The 23,349-nt window shown below is 49.1% G+C and overlaps 1 protein-coding gene across 1 annotated transcript in view; it reads left to right on the top strand.

Moving 5' to 3' along the window:
* Nucleotides 1-3,174: 3,174 nt before the first annotated feature.
* BAZ1B (bromodomain adjacent to zinc finger domain 1B) overlaps nucleotides 3,175-23,349 on the top strand; it is a 52,707-nt gene continuing 32,532 nt past the window's right edge. Inside the window, exons 1-4 of the mRNA XM_004586991.2 lie at nucleotides 3,175-3,962; nucleotides 12,115-12,231; nucleotides 13,223-13,367; nucleotides 21,291-21,492. Coding sequence (XP_004587048.1) covers nucleotides 3,856-3,962; nucleotides 12,115-12,231; nucleotides 13,223-13,367; nucleotides 21,291-21,492 — 571 coding nt within the window. The 5' untranslated portion in view covers nucleotides 3,175-3,855. The remainder of the gene's footprint in view (nucleotides 3,963-12,114; nucleotides 12,232-13,222; nucleotides 13,368-21,290; nucleotides 21,493-23,349) is intronic.

The following is a 23,349-nucleotide window of genomic DNA, read 5'->3' as shown; positions in this document are numbered from 1 at the left end:
TATCTATTTGAAAGGCAGAGATGGGGCAAAGATAAAGTGCCCATCTGCTGGTTCACTTCTCCAGATTCACACATAGGATGGTGGGGGTTAAGCCAGGCTGAAATCAGGAGCCAGGAACTTAATCCAGGCCCCCACTGTGGGAAGGACATGGATAACAGCTGTCACCACTGCCTTCACTCACCTGCATGTCCTTCCTCATTGAAGTCTTCACAAAGCCCAGTGCCTATCCAAGCACAAGATTTTGACATCTTGGCCCTGGCTCGCCTTCACTCTGTAAATCTGCCTTTCCAATAAAGATAAATAAATCTTTTTTAAAAAGTGGGGTGGCATATTTGGACTCTGCACTTGCGTGGGAGACCTGGAAAAAGCTCCAGGCTCCTGGTTTCGGATTGGCTCAGCTCCGGCTGTTGGGGCTGCTTGGGAAGTGAACCACTGGATAGAAGATCTTCCTCTCTGTTGTCGCCTACTGTTTGTATATCTGCCTTTCCAATAAAAATAAGTAAATCTTTTTTTCTAAAAGTTACATTCTGTGTTAATTAGCCTCACTGCTAGTGGGGTGTTTTATTCACTGTGTAAGTTTGAAACATGAAAGTGGAGGCCATTTGCCCAGTAAATCATATTCTAGCTTGTTTTTTCCCCTATTATAAGACAGAAACTTATTTTTCACAGCTTGATGGGGCTAGTGCTATGGCTTAATTGGCTAATTGTCTACCTGTAGGTGCCAGCATCTCATGTGGCCACTGGTTTGTGTCCTGGCTACTCCACTTACCATCCAGCTCCCTGCTTATGTCCTGAGAAAGCAATGGAGGATGGTTTAAATCCTTGGGACCCTGAACCCACAGGGAAGACCTAGAAGAGTCTCCTGGCTTTGGATCAGCTCAGCTCTGGAGCCATGTAGGGAGGAAATCAGTGGATGGAGTATCTCTGTTTTTCTCTCTATAATCTTTCAAATAAATACATAGTTTGAAAAAATATGCAGCATTTAAAAACGCATGAATTTCGGGCCCGCGGCGTGGCCTAGTGGCTAAAGTCCTCGCCTTGAAAGCCCCAGGATCCCATATGGGCGCCGGTTCTAATCCCAGCAGCTCCACTTCCCATCCAGCTCCCTGCTTGTGGCCTGGGAAAGCAGTTGAGGACGGCCCAGTGCTTTGGGACCCTGCACCCGTGTGGGAGACCCAGAAGAAGCTCCTAGCTTTGGATCGGCTTAGTTCTGGCCACTGCTGCCACTTGGGGAGTGAATCATCGGACAGAAGATCTTCCTTTATGTCTCTCCTCCTCTGTGTATATCTGACTTTCTGACAAAAATAGATAAATCTTTAAAAAAATTTATTTTGGTGCAAAAAATGAAATTCATGCGGTTTTTTTTAAAGATTTTATTATTATTGGAAAGCCGGCACCCATATGGAATCCTGCGTGTACAATGTGAGGACCTTAGCCACCAGGCTATTGTGCTAGCCCCTCAAAATAAAGTAAAAAAAAAAAAAAAAAGCAATGTTCATCTACCTGAAAGGCAGAGGGAGAGGTGTCTTCCATGTGCTGGCTCGCTCCCCAAATGTCAACAGGCAACACTGAGCCAGAATGAAGCCAGGAACCAGGAACATCATGGGTCTCCCGTGAGCCTGGCAGGGAGCACTTGAGCCATCACCTGGTGCTTCCCCGCACGCGTAAGTGTGGAGCTGGATGGGAAGCAGAACAGCTGGCGCCTAAGCTGCCACTCTGCAGTGGGATGATGGCATCTCGGGGCGTGGCATTAACACTGTGCTCCCCTCTCCTCCCCCAAAGTTTATCTTTGAAAAAAAAATTCAAAAGCTTGCCACTGCTAGAACTCAGCCAGGCCGAAAACTCCCTCAGGGTCTATTACGTGAGTAGCAGGGCCCCAAGCTCCTGGGCCACCTGCTGGCTGCCTTCTCAGGAGCATTAGCAGGGAGCTAGATGAGAATTGGAACTTCTGGGACTCAATTGGTGTCATTATGGGATGGCCTATGTCCCAAGTTCCTTATGGTGTCCTGCACGTAACCACCTGCATCTAGAAAGTTCCTCCCTCATTTCTCCATTTGGGGAACTCTTCACGGTGACCTCCAATGCCACTTCCCCTGAGAGAAGGCTTGTTTCCGTTTCTCTGGGAAGAAATACCTTCCTTCTGGCAAGGTCTTACCCGGAGGCTTCCTAGAGGTGGTGTCCAACTTGGAAGTTAACTGCCTTTGGGGTGGGAGTGGCGTTTCCCTGAAGGGAGAGGAAGAGGAGGCGGATGCAGCTGCAGGCTTCATTCAGCAACACCTTACTTTGTAGCCCAGGGACCTGAGAAAGGCGAAGGGGCCATGTGCGTGCTGGGGTCTGGTTTGCACAGTGCGGTGTTTTCCGATTCTAGAGAGAGTGCCCATCTGCTACTTCTTTCTCCTAATGCCCCTTCTTCCATCCTTCCCGCTGCCAGGCGAGTTGGGAGCTAGGAACTCCGCCCCAGGGGCCTTGGGTGACTCCAGACCTGGAGGATGTCGCAGGCACCTCTCCGAACCCGTCCAGGCGCGGCTGGCGCTGCTTCCAGACGGCGCACTTTGTAAAGCTCTCCTCTTCAGAGCTGAGATGATTTTATTTTTTTCTTTTTCTTCAGGGCACTGTTTTGTGTCTTACCTTCCCGTAACAGGTCCGTGCGCTGCACCCAGCACGCAGGAACGCCTAGAGGAGGGCGCTTAACAGGATGACCAGATTCATCCTCAATCTCATGCGCCCCCTTAACGTATTTTTCTTTTTCCTTCAAGCAGGTTTTCTGTGCCTGACGCTTTCCAAGAAGCCCTTGGATCGCGCATCCCGAGCAAGTTAACTTTTGGGAAGGGGGTGCGGTGGGAAAAGGGGACGGGTAGGAAGCAAGGCTGAAAAAAAGTTCAAGTTCTCCTTCGGCAGCACGTCCTGGGGTCACTTCTCATCAGTTCCCTCCTAGAAGCCCAGCCCGACCCGCCCGCACCCCTTCATCTGCCTCCTAGTCCCCCAGGCCCCCGCACGCCGGGCGTGGCTCAGCGCAGCGCCTTTAAGAAGGGGCGGAGCGCCCAGTGGAAAGACAAAGCCCCTGGCCGCGCGCTGCCCCTCCCCCTCCCGCTCGGGCGCCCCACTCGGACAGCGGTGCCCGGATGTCGGTGTCGCCCGTTAGTGACAGATGGCGCAGTTGTGTGTGTGAGGCGCTGCCCCCGGGAGTTCTCGGCCTTTCGGTTCCCAGCCGTCGCCCCGACTTTGCGCTCGGCCCTCTCCCTCCCCGCTCCCCCGACACCCGCCTGTCACCGGCGGCTTACATAACGTGACCTTTCACCTCTTCAGACTGCCCTCCAAGTGCGCCGCAACCCAACTCGACGCGGCCGAGGGGGCGGGCCCCCCGGCGGAGAGCGGCAGCCGCGCCGGACCAATAGCAGACGAGCGCCGCGCAGCTCTCCGCCTATTGGAGCATTCGGCAGCGGCGCCACAGGGGAGCAAGTTAGTGTGCGCGCCGGCCCGGCGGGAGGGGAGGAGGGGAATCTCCCGCCATTTTTCAATAATTTCCTTCCCGGTGCCGCTCTGAGGAAGGGAGTCGTGACTACCGGCCGCCGCGGTGGTGAGGGAGGTGGAGCAGAAGGGTGCCTGGGAGACGCCGCCGCCGCCGCCGCCGCGGCGTGCGTGAGGGGGAGTGAGGGGAGCTCGTGCGGCCCTTGGCGTGGCGCTCCATGGCTGTCGCGCGGACGCGCCGAGCCCTGAGGGAGCCTTGAGTTCGCGCCGCCCTCTCACCCCTCCCTTCCCCCCATCGCCGCCTCCCGGGGACCCAAGCGCTCGTTCCGGGCCGTGCTGGGCCGCTGCGGGCCGGCCGAGAGCCGCGCCATCCCCGCCGCCGCCGCGATGGCGCCGCTCCTGGGCCGCAAGCCCTTCCCGCTGGTGAAGCCGCTGCCTGGAGAGGAGCCGCTCTTCACCATCCCGCACACTCAGGAGGCCTTCCGCACGCGAGAGTATCCTTCCACAGCCGCACGCCGGCCCTGATCGCTCGTGGGCTGCGGGGGTCGGTCGGGGGGCCCGCGCCTGGGGAGGGTGGATGGCTTAGGGTGGGGGTGGGGGGACAGCTGTCAGCGCGTCCGGCTGCCCGCCGAAACGGGGGGCCCGCGCGCCCTCCTCCATCCTTTCCGCGCCACCCCCCCCAAGCCGCGCACTTTGTCGGCGGGGCCTTCGCGGTGGAGGAGCGCGCTTTGCCACCCCACCAGCTTCCCAAGTTGGCCCAGGCTGCGGGGGGAGGAGAGCAGGGATTCTTGGGCTTTTCTCTCTGTCTCTTGCTTTTTGATTTAAATTAAACCGGCAAGTTAAGTTTTGGAAATTGGTCTCCCCCCATCCCCCGGCCTCCCGCGCGCGGCCTCGTGATCGCGCCTGCGAACCTCAAGTCCGGGTTTGGCGTTGTCTTGCGGGGCGCGCCTGGGATGGCTTTCCTGCTCCTGAGTGGACTTTAGGCCCCGGGAATGGATGAACTGACAGGGCTGGGAGACTTAGAAAGCAAGAGCCAGCCGCGGAAAGGAGGGAAGAAAAAAAATACAAAAAACCGCCTTGCGAGGAACCGGGGACTTCCTTCCTGGCGCTTACACAGATTGGAAATTTGGCGGTGGGAGATAGATGTATATATATATATTTTTTTTCCCCAATAGTGAGAAGCAGGTACAAGTTGAGGGGTTCAGTTTTGGGGGAACCTTGAGGCCGATGGCTTTTCTTAGGAAGCATCCTTTCCACTCGTTCTTTGAGATTTGGGGGGCAGGTGCAATCTGTACAAGCTGGGGGTGGCTTTCGGTTACTTTTCTTTTTTCAATGGATTGTCAGGTGATATTTTATTTTTGATTTTTCTGTGATGCTTGCGTGTGAACGTGCATTTCTGAATCAGGCCCACGGCAAGCCTGGAGAGCTGAGACTGGGTGTCAGGGGCAGCACAGTGAAAGGACTTGGTTTCTCGCTGTGCTGTGGCCTTGCTGGCCTTACTGTGGCCCAGGAGAGCGATTTCCTTTCCTCTCCTGGGTGGCCAGAATGCACTTGTAGTTGATTTCAACCTTGTGGTCTAAAAGATGGATGGATACTTAGATGTTGCTTTTTCTTGTTGGGTCAGGGGTTTTGGAAGGTTCTGGAGAAGCCTTTAGCGCCACTAAATACAGCCTCCTTCTAAAAGAATCTTTGCTTTTTTTTTTTTTTTTTAATCCCAGAACAGAGCAAAAACACATGCGTCCTTTTCAGGTGACGCTGATTCAATTAGTTATTGTTTTGAGTGGCTGATGGGCCACACATTAGTGTGAGCAGATGTGAATATGTTTCAGGCCTGGTTGTAGTGGGTGTGAGAAGGGAGACAGGGAGAGGGGACAGGCCCCAAGTCTGGAGTAGACACTAAGCAGGCCAGGAATGGCCCTGGGTCACAGACGCATCACTGGCATCCCAGGCTGTTCTCTGTCGTTAAATGGAAAGATCACAGTTGGCAACTGAAGCCAGAGGCGTTTGAAGTAATACGTGTGCAGTAAGTATTCTTCATTTTTCTCTTCCCATGCCAGCAGTTAAAACCTGTGCAGTCAGGTCATTCTTAAACAGTGGTAGGTACTGGTTTAGATACTGGGGGGATGTTGGGAAAACGGGGCGATTGCACCCTTGGGAATGTGTGTAAGGGGAAGCACTGGGAGGGTGGTTTCTAAACAGTCGCGCTGTATGGTTGGCATATTTGTTTTATTAGGCTATTAGTGGTTTCATAGAGGAAAACAGGCTGGTAATAGCTGTATGTGAAGTATTACTCTTGGTTCTCATTTATATTTGTAATTATGTTTTACACAGAATTTGATACTTAAATTTTCTCTGCATACCCACCTTTTGTTGCATGTGTGCTCTGTGGCAAAGTTGTCTGCTATTTTATTGAATTACATCTGTGAGTTGTTAACTGTTCTTGAAGGTGTGTTGTACATTTTCATTAAACTTTGGTGCAGTTGGTGAATAACATATTTGATGCCGGAGTTGGAGGGATGGTAATGTGGATTATTCTGGAGCGTTAATTTGTAGCGTATTACTCCTGCTGGCTAGTACCCTAGCAAGACACTGGATCTAGCTTGCAAAGCATTAACTTGATCAGATTTTTTTTTAAGATTGGTTTATTTGTTTGGAGAGGAGAGTGACAGAGGGACGGGAGGAAGGGATACCAGTATCACTATCCTCCATTAGCTGCTTCGCTCCCCAAATAGCTGCGACAGCTGGGGCTGGTGCAGCCTGAAGACCACAGCCTGGCACTCTGTATGAGTCTTCCACGGAGGTGGCAGGGGCCTAGGCACTTTGGCTGTCCTCTGTTGCTTTCCCAAGCACATATACAGAGAGCTGCATCTAAAACAGAGCGCCTGGGACTTAAACCGGTGCTTCCTTAGGGGCTGCTAGCAGCGCAGGCAGCAGCTCAGCTTGATGCGCTACAATGCTGGCTGAAGCCTGCCACCGCGAGGTGTACTGTCTGCGTGGGTTAGCGTCAGTGGCTGAAGTGGCAGGCAGTATATGCTGAGAGTTCCGGGTGCCTCTGCTGTGCTAGTTCCTAAGGCTTAGAAGCAGTAAGTCATGACCTTGGTAGCGGAATTCCAGGAGGAATGGTCATTGTGATGATGTGCTCTGTAGCTCTCCTGGCCCCAGACAGGTGTACCTGGATGTGTCCAACCAGCCACAGGTTAAGTTGTGGCTGCCAGGCAGGATTTTATTGGCTGAGATTTACTGTTGACTTGAATAATTTAGTGTCAGTTCAACACATGACACCAGATTAGATTTACCTTTAACCTAACAACAGGTTCTGGTCCAAAGAGAGAAAATAGGGTGTAAGGCAGCTGCAGGGTTAGCTCAGTCATCTTCCCTCTTGTCCCTTTTGTAGCTGTCCTGCTCCGGGCCACCGTAGCCTTTCAGGTTACCAAGGAGTGTACTTAACGTACAGATCCTGTGGGCTGAAGAGAACCAGTCAGCAGCCTAGTAGGGAAAGAAGGTCGCTCTTGAACTCTGGAAGAAGGAGGTGCATAATGAGATGGTCCAGGGCTTGACAGTATCTTATCACGCATAGGTTACACAACCTTTGGAGAATTAGTTTGACATTTTGCCTGCAATTATATGTGCAGCAGTTGCTGGAACGTGAAAACCTCCCTGGCATTTGCTCAGGGTAGTTATTGAGAATGAGGGACTTATTTTGGTAACCTAAAATCTGAAATAGGATTTAGAAGTGGAAGTGGCTGATTTCAATACTTTTCGGACATGCTGTTTTCCCTCTTTGATTTTTCTCACTTTCTCATAGCATGAACAGGATCAGCTAAGTCAAGACATCCTATTGTGAGGGGTTATTTTAGGAGTTTGTCTTAGGCTCTTGGAATTATCTAATCTAACTAGTAAGTGTAATAATTTGAGTTAATATTGTCAGGGAGTATTCTGATGTGTTTACACGGCTATCCAATCAAAATGTAAACCATGTAGAATTTATAATTTTCTGGACCCGGTGCGGTAGCCTAATGGTTAAAGTCCTCACCTTGCACGCTCTGGGATCCCATATGGGTGCTGGTTTAATCCCAGCAGCCCTGCTTCCCATCCAGCTCCCTGCTTGTGGCCTGGGAAAGCAGTAGAGGATGACCCAAAGCGTTGGGACCCTGCACTCGTGTGGGAGACCTGGGAAAGGCTCCGGGCTCCTGGCTTGGTGTTAGTGTGGTTCCAGCCATTGCGGCCGCTTGAGGAGTGAATTTGTGGACAGATCTTCCTCTCTGTCTCTCCTCTCTGTGTATCTGACTTTCCAATAAAAATAAATCTTAACAATTTTTTTTTTTTAATTTTCTAACAGCTACATTGATTGAGAAAAGTCAAGTTGTGGGCATACATTTGTTGAGTGGTTAAGATGCTGCTGGATATGCCCATATGTCATAGTGAAGTGCATCTAAGTCCCGCCTCTGCCCCGGAGTCCAGCTTCCTGCCGGCGGGAAGGGGGTGCACTCTGGAGGCTGCAGGAGGTCGCCATCCGCAGGGAGGGTCTGGCTCAGTCCTCTGGGCTTCAGCCTGCTCGGCCTGTTGCAGCCCTGACTGCTGGCAGGCAGCTGAGGTGGGCATGGGAGATCCCACTCTCACTCTTGCTGTCTCTGTATATGTCTTTTTCTGTATATGTCTCTGTATATGTTTAAAAAATTACTAGGTGAAGAAGGAAGAATGTGGGTTTTTTCTTTTTTAAAGATTTATTTATTTTTATTGGAAAGGCGGATATACAGAGAGGAGGAGAGACAGAGAGGAAGATCATCTGTCTGATGGTTTACTCCCCAAGCGGCCCACCGACTGGAGCTAAGCCATTCTGAAGCCAGGAGCCAGGAGCTCTTCCGGGTCTCCCACACAAGTGCAGGGTCCCAAGGCTTTGGGCCGTCCTGCACTGCTTTCCCAGGCCACAAGCAAGGAGCTGGATGGGAAGCGGAGCTGCCGGAATTAGAACCAGCGCCCATATGGGATCCTGGCGCATGCAAGGCGAGGACTTTAGACACTATGCTATGGCATTGGGCCCCCGAAACAATGTATTTTCTTATTTCACAACCCAGGGAGGGATATGCTTGTATGGTAGCAAATACAATGGCTTTTTTTTTTTTTTTTTAAGATGTATTCATTTTATTACAGCCAGATATACACAGAGGAGGAGAGACAGAGAGGAAGATCTTCCATCCGATGATTCACTCCCCAAGTGAGCCACAACGGGCCGGTGCGCGCCGATCCGAAGCCGGGAACCTGGAACCTCTTCCGGGTCTCCCACGCGGGTGCAGTATCCCAATGCATTGGGCCGTCCTCAACTGCTTTCCCAGGCCACAGGCAGGGAGCTGGATGGGAAGTGGAGCTGCCGGGATTAGAACCGGCGCCCATATGGGATCCCGAGGCATTCAAGGCGAGGACTTTAGACACTAGGCCACGCCGCCGGGCCCAATACAATGGCTCTTAAAGCTTCTTCCTTGAAGCAGAAAATGTCACATTGTGACCACTGGTCAGAGCAAGCCACATGGCACCTAGGCAGAGGTGGAACTCCATGGAGGAAGCAGGTGGTTGGGAATAGACTCCTCTCCAGGCCCTGTAAGCCAGGGGAGGTTGTGAGATGAACAGAGGACTATATCCTCAGCCAGCAAGGTGTAATGAGTGTGGCTTTGAAGGCTCTTGATTTTCAAAGTTGGCAAGAATTTCACAGAGCTGCAGTAAAGACGTGGGAATGGGGATGGCATTGCCTGGTGGTGAGCAACCCCAAGGAAGGAGCCATTAGGCAGGTCCCCATGGCTTAGGGAAGCCTGAAAGGGAAAGAGGCAGGCTCTGGGGTTAGCATAGGATGGTGTGGCTGCGGCATGGAGAAGTACCTCTAGCCTGGAGACCTGGGCTAACTAAACCAGAGGTGATGGACTTGACAGTGAGTGTGGTCATTTTAAGCCTTTGAGGAGGGGAGCGATGCATAGTGGACTTCACAGTCAAGGTGGGCAGTGGGACCGGATTTGGTGTTTGAGTACAGGAGAGCCAAGGTCACTCTTGGGTTTTCATTTAGATTGTGACGTCCCCAGAAGGGGAAGCAAGTATTGATTTTGTTGTTTATGAGAAGGGAATTAGAATGTTCAGTTTGGACATTGTTTTTAAAAAGGTTTTGCTTATTAGGGAATGGCAGCTGCATCAGGAACCCCTTTCCGCCGTTTCACTCCTTAGATGCTTTGGCCAGGGTTGGGTCAGGGCTGAAGGCAGAGGACTCTCACGGGGTGACAGGACCAAAGAACTAGGCCTCGGGAGCTGGTGCTGGGACTCTAACGCAGACCCTGTGCAAATGCACATAGGTCCTTGTTGCCGCTGGATGTGGGGTGTAGCGGTCCGAGGCCCACTGGGCTGGTGTGGGGGCTTTTAGCATACAGTTCTGCCAGTGAAGTTCATGGCAGTAAGTAAAATGACTCAGCAGAATGGATTTCCAAAGGAGAGGGGGTGACCCACCTCGGGGAGGAGGAGGGACTTTCACTGTTTGAACAGTCATAATCAAGCAATACAGATTGGTACTTTTGGAAAGGTATATGTAAGACTGATTAATTTGAAAGGCAGGGTGACAGAGGAAGACACAGCTGTTCGTTTGCCCTGCAGTAGCTGGCCCTGGGCCAGGCTAACGTTAGGACCCTGGGTGACCAAGAGCCAAACACTTGGCTCCTCAGTGCAATGGCAGGAGTCACCAGGGCTGCCCCCGGGACTCTGATGGGGTGACAGTGCCTGCCCCTTAAATGTATTTGTTGTGTAGTAGTTTTTAAAATTTTTTCTTTTTAAAATTTTGCATGTCACAGGAAATTAAATTCAAGGAAGCGTCTTGGTGACATGTTCAGTACAGTAGGAGCAGGGGATTTTGTTTTGTGGGATACATGAGTATTTCAGGGAGCTGGAGGGCTAGCAGCGAGCAAGACTTTTGATTATTTGTTTATTTCTTTTTAAGGATTTATTTATTTGGAAGACAGAGTTGAGAGAGAGATAACTTGGTTCACTTCCTAAATGGTTGCAACAGCTGGGACTGGGCCAGGCTGAAGCCAGGGCCAAGAACTTCATCTGGGTCTCCATGTGGGTGTGGGGGTCCAAGTACTTGGACCATCTTCTGCTGCCTTCCCAGGCCGCTAGCAGGGAGCTGGATTGGACATGGAGCAGCTGGGACCCAGATAGGTGCCCATATGGGATGCTGACACTGCAGGCAGCAGCTTTGCTCGCTGCAGCCACAATGGTGGCTCCAGGGCCTGTTTTAAGTGCGTGTACTTCCTCTATAAAACATGTCCCTGGGAAAGTGGAGGGATTGGCAGCTGATTCTCTAGCTATAGTGTCAGTTTATCTTGTTGCACAGCATCTGTTGCTATATACGTGAAAGTAAATTGCCATTTGAATTTGAATTTGAATGTGCCTGGCTGGTAGTGAATTCCAGTTGGGATGGAATAGAAAGTTGCCAGATAACTAACTTACATGAAGCTCTTTCCCCAGGCCTCGTGAAAATGAGCAGCTAGCAGTGATCTGTGAACGTGATCCTTTTGGAGGCAATAGCAAACTAGGCGACACAAGGGGTGAAGGCCTTCAGGGATGCTGTGGGCTGGTTGGCTCTGGCTTTCCAGTGTTCTCCCTGCCCGCCAAAGATGGCCCAGGGAGTTGGGCCCTGTCACCATGTGGGAAACTAGGATGGAGTTCTGGGCTTCTGACTTTGGTCTGGCTGGAGTCCTCACTGTGTGAGTATTTAGGGGTGAACCAATAGATTGAAGATTTTCCAATATTTATTTTTATTGGAAAGGCAGAGTTACAGAGGGAAGGAGAGATAGAAGTCTTCCATTCACTGATTCACTCTCCAGATGACCACAGTGGCTGGAGTTGGGTTGAATCTGAAGCCAGGAGCCTTCTCTGGGTCTCTCAAGGGCATGTAGGGGCCCAAGCACTAGAGCCATCCTCTGCCGCTTTTTCCAGGCCATAGGCAGGGAGCTGGATCAGAAGTGGAGCAACTCAGCTTGAACTGGTGCTCATATGGGATGCCAGCACTGCATATAGAGATTTAGTGTGCTGTACCACCACATTAGCCCCCCCAAAAACTTAAGCAATCAAAGGAAAGCCCAACTATAAATGCAGCAAAAATATCTTTTAATCCTAAAAAGCAACAGGTGTTTCCGGACAGGCTGGGAGACTGTAGGTGATCGTTGGTATATGTGTAGCGTCATTCAGACTGTCCGTGGGCTTGTGGGCATTCATCTCACTGTGTGCTGTGATGATTCAGTTGACCAACTATTTGGGTTGTGTGGCAATTCCACTGACCTGAAATTTTTATTTCTTATGACTTGTGCTTTGTTTTGCCTTTATTTTTTCCCTACAATGTTTTAGTACTTCTGTGAAGCAAAACTTTGGCAAATTGAGGAAACCACATTTGTACTAAGATAGATACTAGTGTTTTATCTGTGAAATGTGACAATTATTTTCATTGTGCTTTAATTGGTTTGCTTTGCTCTTGCTGTTTCAAAGCCAATTCCATTTTTCTTTTCCTCCTTCATGTTACGAAAGGGTACTGGGCGTTTTTCCCTGATGCTTCGGTTTTTTATGGCTCTGGGTTGGTTGTCGCAGTTGAACGTTGTTTTCCTAAGCCACTGCCCACAGAGAATATGAAGCCCGCCTGGAAAGGTACAGTGAGCGCATCTGGACGTGCAAGAGCACCGGCAGCAGCCAGCTGACGCACAAGGAGGCCTGGGAGGAGGAGCAGGAAGTGGCCGAGCTGTAAGGAACGGCAGCCCCGGGTTTTTACGGGATGCAGAGTGCTTTCAGGGTGCTTTGGCCTGCAGCAAAGTGTTTGTACTGAGTGTTTAGTTGTGTGTGTATGTGTGCTTTTTTTTCTTTCTTTTTTTTTTTTTTTTTAAGATTTACTTATTTATTTGAAAGGCAGAGTTAGAGAGGGAGAGAGAGATATATGTTGATTTTCCATCCCCTGATTCACTCCCCAAAAGGCTGCACCTGTCAGGGCTGAGCCCTGCTGAAGCCAAAAGCCCAGAGCTGCTTCTCGAATTGCAGGTGCAGGGATCCACGACTTGGGTCATCCTTTGCTGCTTTCCCAGGCCAGAAAAGAACTGGATTGGAGGTGGAACAGCGAGGAATTTCTCATTTGTTGGTTCACTCCCCATATGGCTGCAACCACTGGAGCTGAGCCTATCTGAAGTCAGGAGTTTCTTCCAGGTCTCATGTGGGTGCAGAGACCCGAGGACATGAACCATCCTCTGCTGCTTTCCCGGGCACATTAGCAGGAGCTGGTTGGGAAGTGGAGCAGTCGTGTAGGATTTGCTTGCTATACCACCATGCCAGCCCTGACTATATAGTTTTTTAAACTTTTTAAATTTACTCATCTGTTGCCCTGTAGACATTTGCTGAGGAAAGATTTCTGTTTTGATAGCACTAGTTGAGAGAGCACCTTTGAGCTAGTGATGAAGAGGCTGCTGGGGCACCTGCCTCTGCAGAGGGCCTGGGGTCAAGTGTGGGCTCTGTGATGGGCCTGCTGCAAGGGCGCACACAAAGGAGACTTGGATTGAGCTCCTGGTTCCCAGCTTCTGCCCAGTCCCACCCCTGTTCTTGTGGGCATTTGGGGAGTGAATTTATTCTCAGCCTCACAAACAAAATAGATCTTTTTTTAAAAAAAGGTATGTTTGTGCTGACATGAATTAGGTCTCTGAATAGCTTTTGCTGTGTTTCCTTGGTAACCAATGGTGTGTGTGTTTAGTTTGAAGGAGGAATTCCCTACCTGGTATGAGAAGCTTGTCCTGGAAATGGTTCACCATAACACAGCCTCCTTAGAGAAGCTAGTGGACTCTGCTTGGCTGGAGATCATGACGAAATACGCCGTGGGAGAGGAGTGTGACTTTGAGGTAAGTGCCAGGGGACAGAATGCATCTTTATGTGTGGGAAAGGCTGTTATGTTTGGAATGTGTTTGAATATTATAAAACGTAAATTTTAGAGCTTCTAATTAAATGCAAATGTTCAGTGCTATGAAAACTGCTATACTAGGTACTAGTGGATCCTTACTTTCTCTGAGGTTTTGGTAGTTTTATTATCTTGACAATTTTAAAATTTATAAATAATTTTAAGACTTCCAAATATGTTTAGTCTGTGTCTTCACTCTGTGAGAGATTTGATAGTTTGCTTTTTCTACTTAATTAAAAAAATGTTTTTCCAGCCCAGATAGTTAAAAGGCTAGCTGTTACAAAAGGGATCCTCTTGGGGCTGGCATTATGGTGTCGCAGCTAAAGCTGCTCCTGTGGGTGCCAGTTCACATCCCTGCTGCTCCACTGCCGATCCAGGGCCCTGCCAACAGCGTGGGGAAAGCAGTGCTTGGGCCTCTGCACCCCCTGTGGGAGACCGGGTAAAGCTCCCCTAGCTGGTGAGGCCATGCATGTATGGAGTGAGCCAGCGCTCTTAAGTCTGACTTTCAGATAAATGAATGAATGAATGAATACCTACCTAAATATATATTTAAGTGATACTTGTATGTTTTGAAAGTCAGGTTAGATGTCTCTGGGCTGGCTCCTGGACTTGGTGCAGCATCTGCACAGAAACCTCAGGGGTGGCCGACAGCAGCCAGCCTCTCGCAGCTTGCTGAGGCTCACGTGTACCTGTCAGGTGCTGTTAGCTGTGTGTAGTGATAGACTCCAATAGTGGCAGCTCTGGTCTGATGTATTTAATGGGAGTAAAGTTACTGGGAGAGCTTCTGAAAGCACGTCCTTGGGCCCATGCCCTGGGACTCCGGGAGCTGTGGGCAGGGCCTGAAATGTTGACATTCTAAGAAGCTGCAGCCGGTAAGAGTGCCCTTGTGTTGGGGACTACACTTGGAGTAGCACTGGCTTAAATGATGTGGTCATTTAGTTCTCTGGTGTAATGTATCTTGGAAGTGGACAGCTGCGTGTTGGGATAGAACCGAGTGAACAGTCAGGGACCTAGGCTGTCCTGCCCCTCTGGTCCTCTCAGTGTGCTGCGTGTCAGGCCTTAGCTTCTCTGCTTCTTGATGGAGGACAGCATCAGACATAAAGCTCACCTTTGGCTTTATGTGTAGCTGGCCAGGCTGTGGCTTACATAGCAACACTGAGCTGCAGAGGTGCTGAGAAAGTTGGTGTGTTTGCCTTTTCTTCTGAAGGGGCTGGCAGGAGAGATGAGGAAGGGAGGGCGGACATGACTCAGGTAGACTGCTCACCTGTGTGAGTTGCAGCAGCTGGGAGGTGATGAGACCAGAATGAAGCTTTCAACTCCATATCTGTCTGGCTGTACTCTTCGTTGTTTCACTAATTTACTCTGACTCCCTGTTGAGGTAATGTCTGGCATCACCAGTGAGTCTTAACTGTAAACTTCATGTCATTCAGTGTCCTGGTACACTTCTGTGGTATCATTGACTTGAGTGCCGGAAAGGGACTGTTGACAGCAGCCTGATTAAGGAAGATTTCACTAGGCAGTGTTAGGTGCCTCCTAGCCATCAGTGTTTGGGAGGCTTGGCTGTCCTGAACCTCTAAGCAGCAAGGGGAGGCAGTGAAGAGTGAAGCTGTGGGGCAGTGCTGGGCAAGACCCAACCTGTAAGGGAGGCATTCTGGGAAGTAGGCCCTCCAGATCAGCTCTATGTGTGAAGGGTGGAGAGTGGGGATGGAAGGGCTGCAAGATGGAGGACGAATGTTCGAACAAAAGGAAGCAGCCTGTAAACAAGAAAAGCTGTCTAAACTCATGCACAATCTAGGAAACTGAATGAAAACCATAGTGAAGCCGTCTTGTACCAGTCAGATTAACACATACAAAAGTGCCACATTTTGATAATGTAGAATTGCTGGTTCACTGCAATAAATAGCACAATTAACTGCTGAATATGGGCCCGGCGGCGTGGCCTAGTGGCTAAAGTCCTCGCCTTGAAAGCCCCGGGATCCCATATGGGCGCCGGTTCGCATCCCGGCAGCTCCACTTCCCATCCAGCTCCCTGCTTGTGGCCTGGGAAAGCAGTGCAGGACGGCCCAAAGCCTTGGGACCCTGCACCCATGTGGGAGACCTGGAGGAGGTTCCTATTTCCCAGCTTCGGATCGGCGTGCACCGGCCCGTTGCAGCTCATTTGGGGAGTGAATCATCGGACGGAAGATATTCCTCTCTGTCTCTCCTCCTCTCTGGATATCTGACTTTGTGATAAAATAAATAAATCTTTAAAATGCATGTATCATTTGGCTTAAAATTTTATTCCTGAGAATTTGCCTCTTAAATTTTGCCTCAGGGGAATTGTGTGAGAATATTTGCAGCAATATTGTTCATAGTGGTCTAAAAGGAGCATATGTCAAGTATCCATTGACCGTTGAGGTTGGATAAAAAAATAGTTGAGGCATGGGGTACTCTACAACAGGAAAAATAAATTTAGAAGAGTAAATTGCAGAACATGGCATAATAGTGTTTATAGAAGGCTCCAAACAGCAGAACTAAGTAACTGAGAATAGTAGTTTGCCTGGGCCAGAGAGGCTCGCAGGGAAGCCCGTGGAGGTTCCTGGTAGTCAGTGTTCTAACTGCATGGTGTGTAGGCAAATCCGGCGAGCACACCAGCGCCAGGTATGAGGACCTCCACGGTGAGGTTTCTTAGGGGGTTCCCAAACTAGACCTCTGGGCTCGATCTCTGACCTCAGGATCCAACCCCAAAGCACATGTTTCAGAACTGGACCCCCTTGGTTGCTGACTCCATGCCCGAGTGGAGCGCATACCCAGGAGAACACGAAAGTCAAACAGCCAGCTCATCTAAGCCAGCAGAGGACTTCGAGTACCTCTTCAAATGATGGAAGAAAGGTGGGTTGAATAACACTCCAAACCAGGCTTTCCAGCAAGCACTTGGGCCTGTGAACACACTGATGGAGACATGAGCTGCCTGCACACCTTAGAATTGCTCGCCTCTGCTGTGAAAAAGCCAGCAGCTTCTCAGAACAATCATGCTCGTTGGGGTGTTTAAGGTGACACTTTCCATCCTGGCACTGAGTGGTGCACTCTTCTCCCATCCTGACCTTCCATCCTAATTGGAGGCCCACATAGGTCTGCAGCCCTTTCACCTTGTAGTACATATTATAATAAGATTAAAAATTCTTAAAAGACTTCAAAAAAAATTTTGGGAACAGCACATGCTACCACCTACAACAGAGCCATTGCTCCACCTGGCATACTTACTATGCCCCGCAGCTCCTCCAGTCCAGCTCCTCCAGTCCAGCAGAATGACCAAAAGAGGACAAGGAGTCAGATTAAACACACTACAGGTCAAGTTCTCCAGCAAGTATCTAAGCCAGTAGACATACTGAGATAGACATGGACAGCCAACAGGTGTTAGAAGTAATTTCTTATCTCTTCAATGTGAAGCCAAGAATATCTCAGAGCAGTAGACCACTCAGTTAACACCTTCAGGACACCCTCACATCCCTGGGACCATATCAGGCACTGTATTTGTCACCTGGTGCTGATGTGATCTGGCAGCAAAGAGCAGTGCACCCTCCTTCCCGCCCAAAACGCAGCCACAGGAGGGAAAGTGGAGATTTTTCTCTCAGAGACTGCAAGCGTCTCTTATTCCCTCACCTTTGTAAGAAACATGAAAAACGACAATCATAGCAAATACATACTTTTATAATTAAAAATCAGGGTTTTTTTTTTTCTTTTGAATCTTAAAAGTTCTTTATATAGGCTGGATATGTGTTCTTCATCAGATACATGCTTCTGCAGACCAGTCTCCCAGTCATGGCCTGTGTTTCTGAGAGTGATTTCTAAAGAGCAATTTTTAGTTAGTTTGTTTTTTGTTTTTAATTTTTGGTGTTATTTACATAGTTGACAAAGGATGCAGGCACATGAGAACCACTGATTAGGGTGGGGGTTGAGGCATGGGGGAAGGTGGGTGGGGTAAATATTTCCAATTTTCCTTGTCTTCTATTTGGGGGTCAGTGAGAGAGACAGAAGGGTCTGCTCCCAGCTGCCAGACTATGTCAGTATCTGAGGATGGGGCATGTCTACTTGATGTCATCTTTTTTTTATTATTATTATTATTGTTACTATTATTGTTACTATTATTATTATTATTGGAAAGCCGGATATACAGAGAGGAGGAGAGACAGAGAGGAAGATCTTCCATCCGTTGTTTTTCATTCCCCAAGTGAGCTGCAACGGGCCGGTGCGCACCGATCCGAAGCCGGGAACCAGGAACCTCCTCCGGGTCTCCCACGCGGGTGCAGGGTCCCAAAGCCTTGGGCCATCCTCGACTGCTTTCCCAGACCACAAGCAGGGAGCTGGATGGGAGGTGGAGCTGCCGGGATTAGAACCGGCGCCCATACGGGATCCCTGGGCTTTCAAGGCGAGGACTTTAGCTGCTAGGCCACGTAGCCGGGCCCTTCATGTCGTCTTAGAAACCCCAATGTGAAGAATGTTCTGGGAGTGTTGCCTGAATGGTTTTAATAGTTCCGAGATGTTGTTGTTTTCATTGCTCCAAGACTGACAAAATCCTGGCAGTCTACCCCAGTGCATCCACTCACGCAGACACTGGCTGCCAAAGCTCAGCCAGCAGTGTTGTCCAACCTGTTTTGTTCTCCATCGTCTGACATGCCACTCGGCATCCTCTGCAGAAGAATTGGCCATCTTATCCCCCGAATGCACCTGGGCATGCCATCCACTGCATAGGTTTCGGCAATCAAGGAGACTCAGTCCTGACACATGCACTTCAAGGTCGGACTACGAATCCTCTGATCCTCCCTGTGCCTGGAGTTTTGAGTCCAGTAGTTTAGTTTGGGAGTCTTCCAAGAAACTTCAGCTGGGGTGACCCCAGACCTGACTCTTGCATATGCCAACCAGAACAGGCTCCAGTTCAGTGCATCATCCACATCAGACTACTCCCACACTGGTGATTGCTATTGTCTGGTCAGTTCTGTTCCTAGCTCTATGTCCTGTGCAGCACCTAACCCAGCCTGCTACATACCTGGCCCTTATGCACACCAGCAGGAATTGCAGCCTAGCTGGAGTGATCCCCAACAACGCCCACCATGCCCAGTCCCAGCCCCAGCTCCTGCACATGCCAGTGTGTACAGCAGACTACTCCGGTCCATGCTGCATCGCAGTTAGGCTCTTGTATACACCTATGGGTGTTGCAGCTTAGCTCAGCCCAAGATCCAGTCCATTTAGGCTAAAAGAAAATTGTATACTAATATGAAGATACAAAACAAACAAAAAAGAAATATAGTGGTAACATAAATCAGAAGTTTGGAATGACTGAAAAATATTGGATAAAATACATTCTGTTGGCAGTGCTGGCATTGTGGTGTAGCAAGCTAAGTTGCTGCCTAGGACATCAACATCTCCTGTTGTCCCATTTCAGAGCTTCCCTGCTTCTGGTCCAGCTCCCTGCTGATGCACCTGGGAAGCAGCAGATGGTGGTGCAGGTGCTTGGTCCCTTACACCTGCAGAGACCACCATGGGTTACAGACTTCTGGCTTAGGTTTGGCCTTAGCTGTTACAGAAATCTGGGGAGTGAACCGGTGGATGGAAAATCTTGATACCTCTTTTATTCTGCCTTTCAAATAAATGTGTTTTCTAAAAAATAGATTCCATTGAAAGGAATGTTATTTTTTTTTTTTTAAGATTTATTCATTTTATTACAAAGTCAGATATACAGAGAGGAGGAGAGACAGAGAGGAAGATCTTCCGTCCAATGTTTTTCACTCCCCAAGTGAGCTGCAACGGGCCGGTGCGCGCCGATCCGAAGCCGGGAACCAGGAACCTCTTCCGGGTCTCCCACACGGGTGCAGGGTCCCAAAGTTTTGGGCCGTCCTCTCCTGCGTTCCCAGACCACAAGCAGGGAGCTGGATGGGAAGTGGAGCTGCCGGGATTAGAACTGGCGCCCATATGGGATCCCGGGGCATTCAAGGCGAGGACTTTAGACACTAGGCCACGTAGCCGGGCCCGAAAGGAATGTTCTTGAGGATAAGAAGGTTCCTTCATACTGAGCAAGAGGTCACTGTGAATAAAGGTGGTGGCAGTCTTTAATAATCACATGCTTATTAGAGCTTCAAATTACATGAAACCCAACCCAAAAGAGGACGCAGATCACCTCCTGTTCTCAGTAACAAAGAAAAAGTAGCTGATGAGAATATAGAAAACATGGGCCCAACACGGTTGTCTAGTGGCTAAAGTCCTCAGTTTGCGTGCGCTGGGATCCCATATGGGCATTGGTTTGTGCCCTGTGGCCCTGCTTCCAATCCAACTCCTTGCTTGTGACCTGGGAAAGCAGTTGAGGACGGCCCAAAGCCTTGGGACCCTGCACGCATGTGGGAGACCCAGAGGAAGCTTCTGGGTCCTGGCTTCAGATTAACTCAGCTTTGGTTGTTACAGCCATTTACAGAGTGAATTAGCAGATGGAAAATCTTCCTCTCTGTCTCTCCTCCTCTCTGTATATCTGACTTTGCAATAAAAATAAATCTTAAAAAAGAAAAGGAGTATTGAAAATATGGTCTCGGTGCAGTAGTCTAATGGCTAAAATCCTTGCCTTGTGTACACTGGGATCCCATATGGGCACCACTTTGTGTCCTGGCAGCTCCACTTCCCATCCAGTTCCCAGCTGTGGCCTGGGAAAGCAGTGGAGGACAACCCTAAACTTTGGGATTGCTGTGGGGTAGGCAGCCAGTTCAGGGTCATGAGCTTGGAAGCCACACCCCCACCGCTACTTAAGTGTTCCCTCATGCTCACCTATCCACCTGGGACCTGAGAGGGGGCGATATTGCATTGCTTTGTAACCATTCCCCTCACAAGCTCCCATAAAGGCCCATGATAGGGAGGGGCTTGCACTCAGTCCTGTGCTTCCATTGCTCTGGCACTCTGGCTCTTGGCCCCCTCAGTACCTGCTTGCTCTCTGGCTTCCTGCAGACAGACTCCGAGGACAGTATCCCTGGAGCATGGCTTCTGTATGTCTGTATTGCTCACCCTCTTCACTGTTCGGGCGGGGCAGTAAATACAGCAATGCTAAGATGCTTTGTATTTCTAATTTATGTACTTGAAAGAGTTCCAGGAGAGATGAGGCCTAACTAATGGAATGTGAGCAGAGAAGCCAGAAAAAGGTGACATGTTTGCAGCTGTATATCTGTTAGGATAACTTATGTTATTGGAGAAGCTGGGACATAGGTCTTCAGCTTAATGGATGGACTTCAGGGTAATGACGTTTTGTTCATCTTGGGGTTTCAATTGACTGGATTGCTATATGGACTTGTGATTTGCTGTTTCTAGTGGGCCGAGTTATCGCCAAGCTTGGTTAATAAATACAGAGGAGGCTCCTGGCTTTGGATCATCCCTGCTCCAGCCGTTATGGCCACTTGAGGAGTGAACCAGCAGATGGAGGACCTTTCTCTCTGTATCTCCTCTGTCTGCAAATCTGACCTTGCAATTAAAACAAATAACTCTTTAAGAAAAAAAAGGTGCTCATTGTTCTTTTTTTTTTTTATGGACTCTTTTTTTTTTTTTTTTTTTTAAAGATTTATTTTATTTTTATTACAAAGTCAGATATACTGAGAGGAGGAGAGACAGAGAGGAAGTGGAGCTGCCGGGATTAGAACCAGCGGCCATATGGGATCAAGGCGAGGACCTTAGCCACCAGGCCACGCTGCCAAGCCCTTCATGGACTCTTAATTGCTTTTCTATTTCAAGGACAGTAGGAATACAGCATGGTCAGATTGGTTGATCGTAGGAATTTGAGATTGGTTAAACTTTTCCGAGTCAGTGTTGGTGACTTTATTTTTTTATTATCTCTGGTTTTCTCTCATGTCCTTTGTAGGTGGGAAAGGAGAAAATGCTCAAGGTGAAGATTGTGAAGATTCATCCTTTGGAGAAGGTGGATGACGAGGCCGCAGAGAAGAAATCTGATGGGGCTTGTGATTCTCCGTCAAGTGACAAAGAAAATTCCAGTCAGATTGCTCAGGACCATCCGAAGAAGGAGGCAGTGGTGAAAGAGGATGAAGGAAGGAGAGAGAGTATTAGTATGTATAACGTTGGCTTTCCTTAGTGAGTCATGGGCTCCTAGTGCGTCGTGCATGGAGCTCTTAGCGCTCTGGCAGCTACATGTGTAATAGACTTGGTTTTTTTCCATTTATGATTCAGAAAAGAACTAAAATATTGACAAAGTGAATCAAGGCTTCAGTTTCCTAAACAATGAAGAACATAGTGAATTGCTTGCTCTAGTTGCTTAGAAATCTGTTCATTCCTACTTGAGATGGCACAGCTTGCTTTCCCTTCACTCTTTCTGTTGAAAACACACTGTATGTGGAGGGACGTGGTGAATATCAGGTAACGAATTACTGTCAAGTCTGTAGCCTGGAGATTCTGTCATGATTGCAAGTTGAAGAATTGGGGATATACTCAGTCTCTGAAGCCTTCAGGGTTTTTTTGTTTTGTTTATTAATGATTGATTTTGGGGGGAGGAGATTTTACAGGGAGATGAGAAGGAGGTGTGGATCTTCCATCTGTTGCCTCACTTCCTAAATGACCACCACGGCCTATGCTGAGCCCATCAGGAGCTGAAGCCTTTGATTTTAACAGTTGTGTGATGGAGTGTGGACTGGATTCCTTTGTGGCTATGTGAATTGTGTGGTATCTACTGATCACTCCCTAATCAGTGTTGCAGGGAATCACCTGATTTTACCTTGTTGCTGAACTGTTGACAGAATTTGGGTATGGATGTTATATCGTCTACCTGCGTGTATCCTCTGTTTTGTATCTCTGTAGACACTTTGGGCATGTGCAGGTGGCTTTTTGAGTGACTCCGCCTTAGGAGGAAATCTCCGGGTGGTCAGTGTAGCTGACCGCTTGTTGCTAAATTTGAGTTTGTTTTCTGGTCTGATTTATGAATCTGGCATCTATGTTTTCGCTCTTGTTTTTGTTATTCAGGCTTTATGGGTCTTACTAGCAATTCTTTGTGGTTGATGAAAGTTTGTTTTTTTTTTCTTTAGGATTTACTTATTTTTATTTTATTGGAAAGGCAGATATACAGAGAGGAGGAGAGAAGAGAGGAAGATCTTCCATCCAATGGTTCACTCCGCAAGTGACCACAATGGCTGGAGCTGAGCCAGTCCGGAGCCAGGAGTTCTTCCAGGTCTCCCACACGGGTGCAGGGTCCCAAGGCTTTGGGCCATCCTCGACTGCTTTCCCAGGCCACAAGCAGGGAGCTGGATGGGAAGCAGGGCTGTCAGGATTAGAACCGGAGCCTGTATGGGATCCTGGCGCATTCATGGCGAGACTTCAGCTGCTAGGCCACCACTCTGGGCCCCCCATGGCGTATTCTTAATGTTTCCTGGAGAAGAATAAACTGAACCAAGTCTCATTTTCTAAAAAGAACAATGTGGAGAGTCCTGCGTTGCTTCTCATTCATTCAAGTCAAGATTCTTGGGAATACTAATATTTCTCATTGACCATTGTTTTATTGCTTGCACTATTGTGGTCTGACTTCATGATCTTCACTCTGAAATAGTTCCTAATGTAGTTACAGATGATCTCTACATCTTTTTTTTTCCCTTTTTGTATGTATGTATTTGAAAGAGTAGCAGAGGGCCTGGCGCAGTAGCCTAGCAACTCAAGTCCTTGTCTTGCATGCTCTGGGGTTCCATATGGTTACTAGTTTTAATCCTGCAACCCAGCGTGCCATCCAGCTCCCTGTTTGTGGCCTGGGAAAGCAATTGAGAACGGCCCAAAGCCTTGGGGCCCTGCACTCGTGTGGGAGATCTGATGAATGAGGCCCCTGGCTTCTGGCTTCGGATTGGCTCAGCTCTGGCTGTTGCAGCCGCTTGAGGAGTGAATCATTGGATGGAAAATCTTCTTTGTCTCTCCTCTTCTCTGTATAT

This window comes from Ochotona princeps, chromosome 24 (assembly GCF_030435755.1).
Source record: "Ochotona princeps isolate mOchPri1 chromosome 24, mOchPri1.hap1, whole genome shotgun sequence".
Taxonomy (NCBI): domain Eukaryota; kingdom Metazoa; phylum Chordata; class Mammalia; order Lagomorpha; family Ochotonidae; genus Ochotona; species Ochotona princeps.
This window is presented reverse-complemented; position numbering and strand designations above follow the sequence as displayed.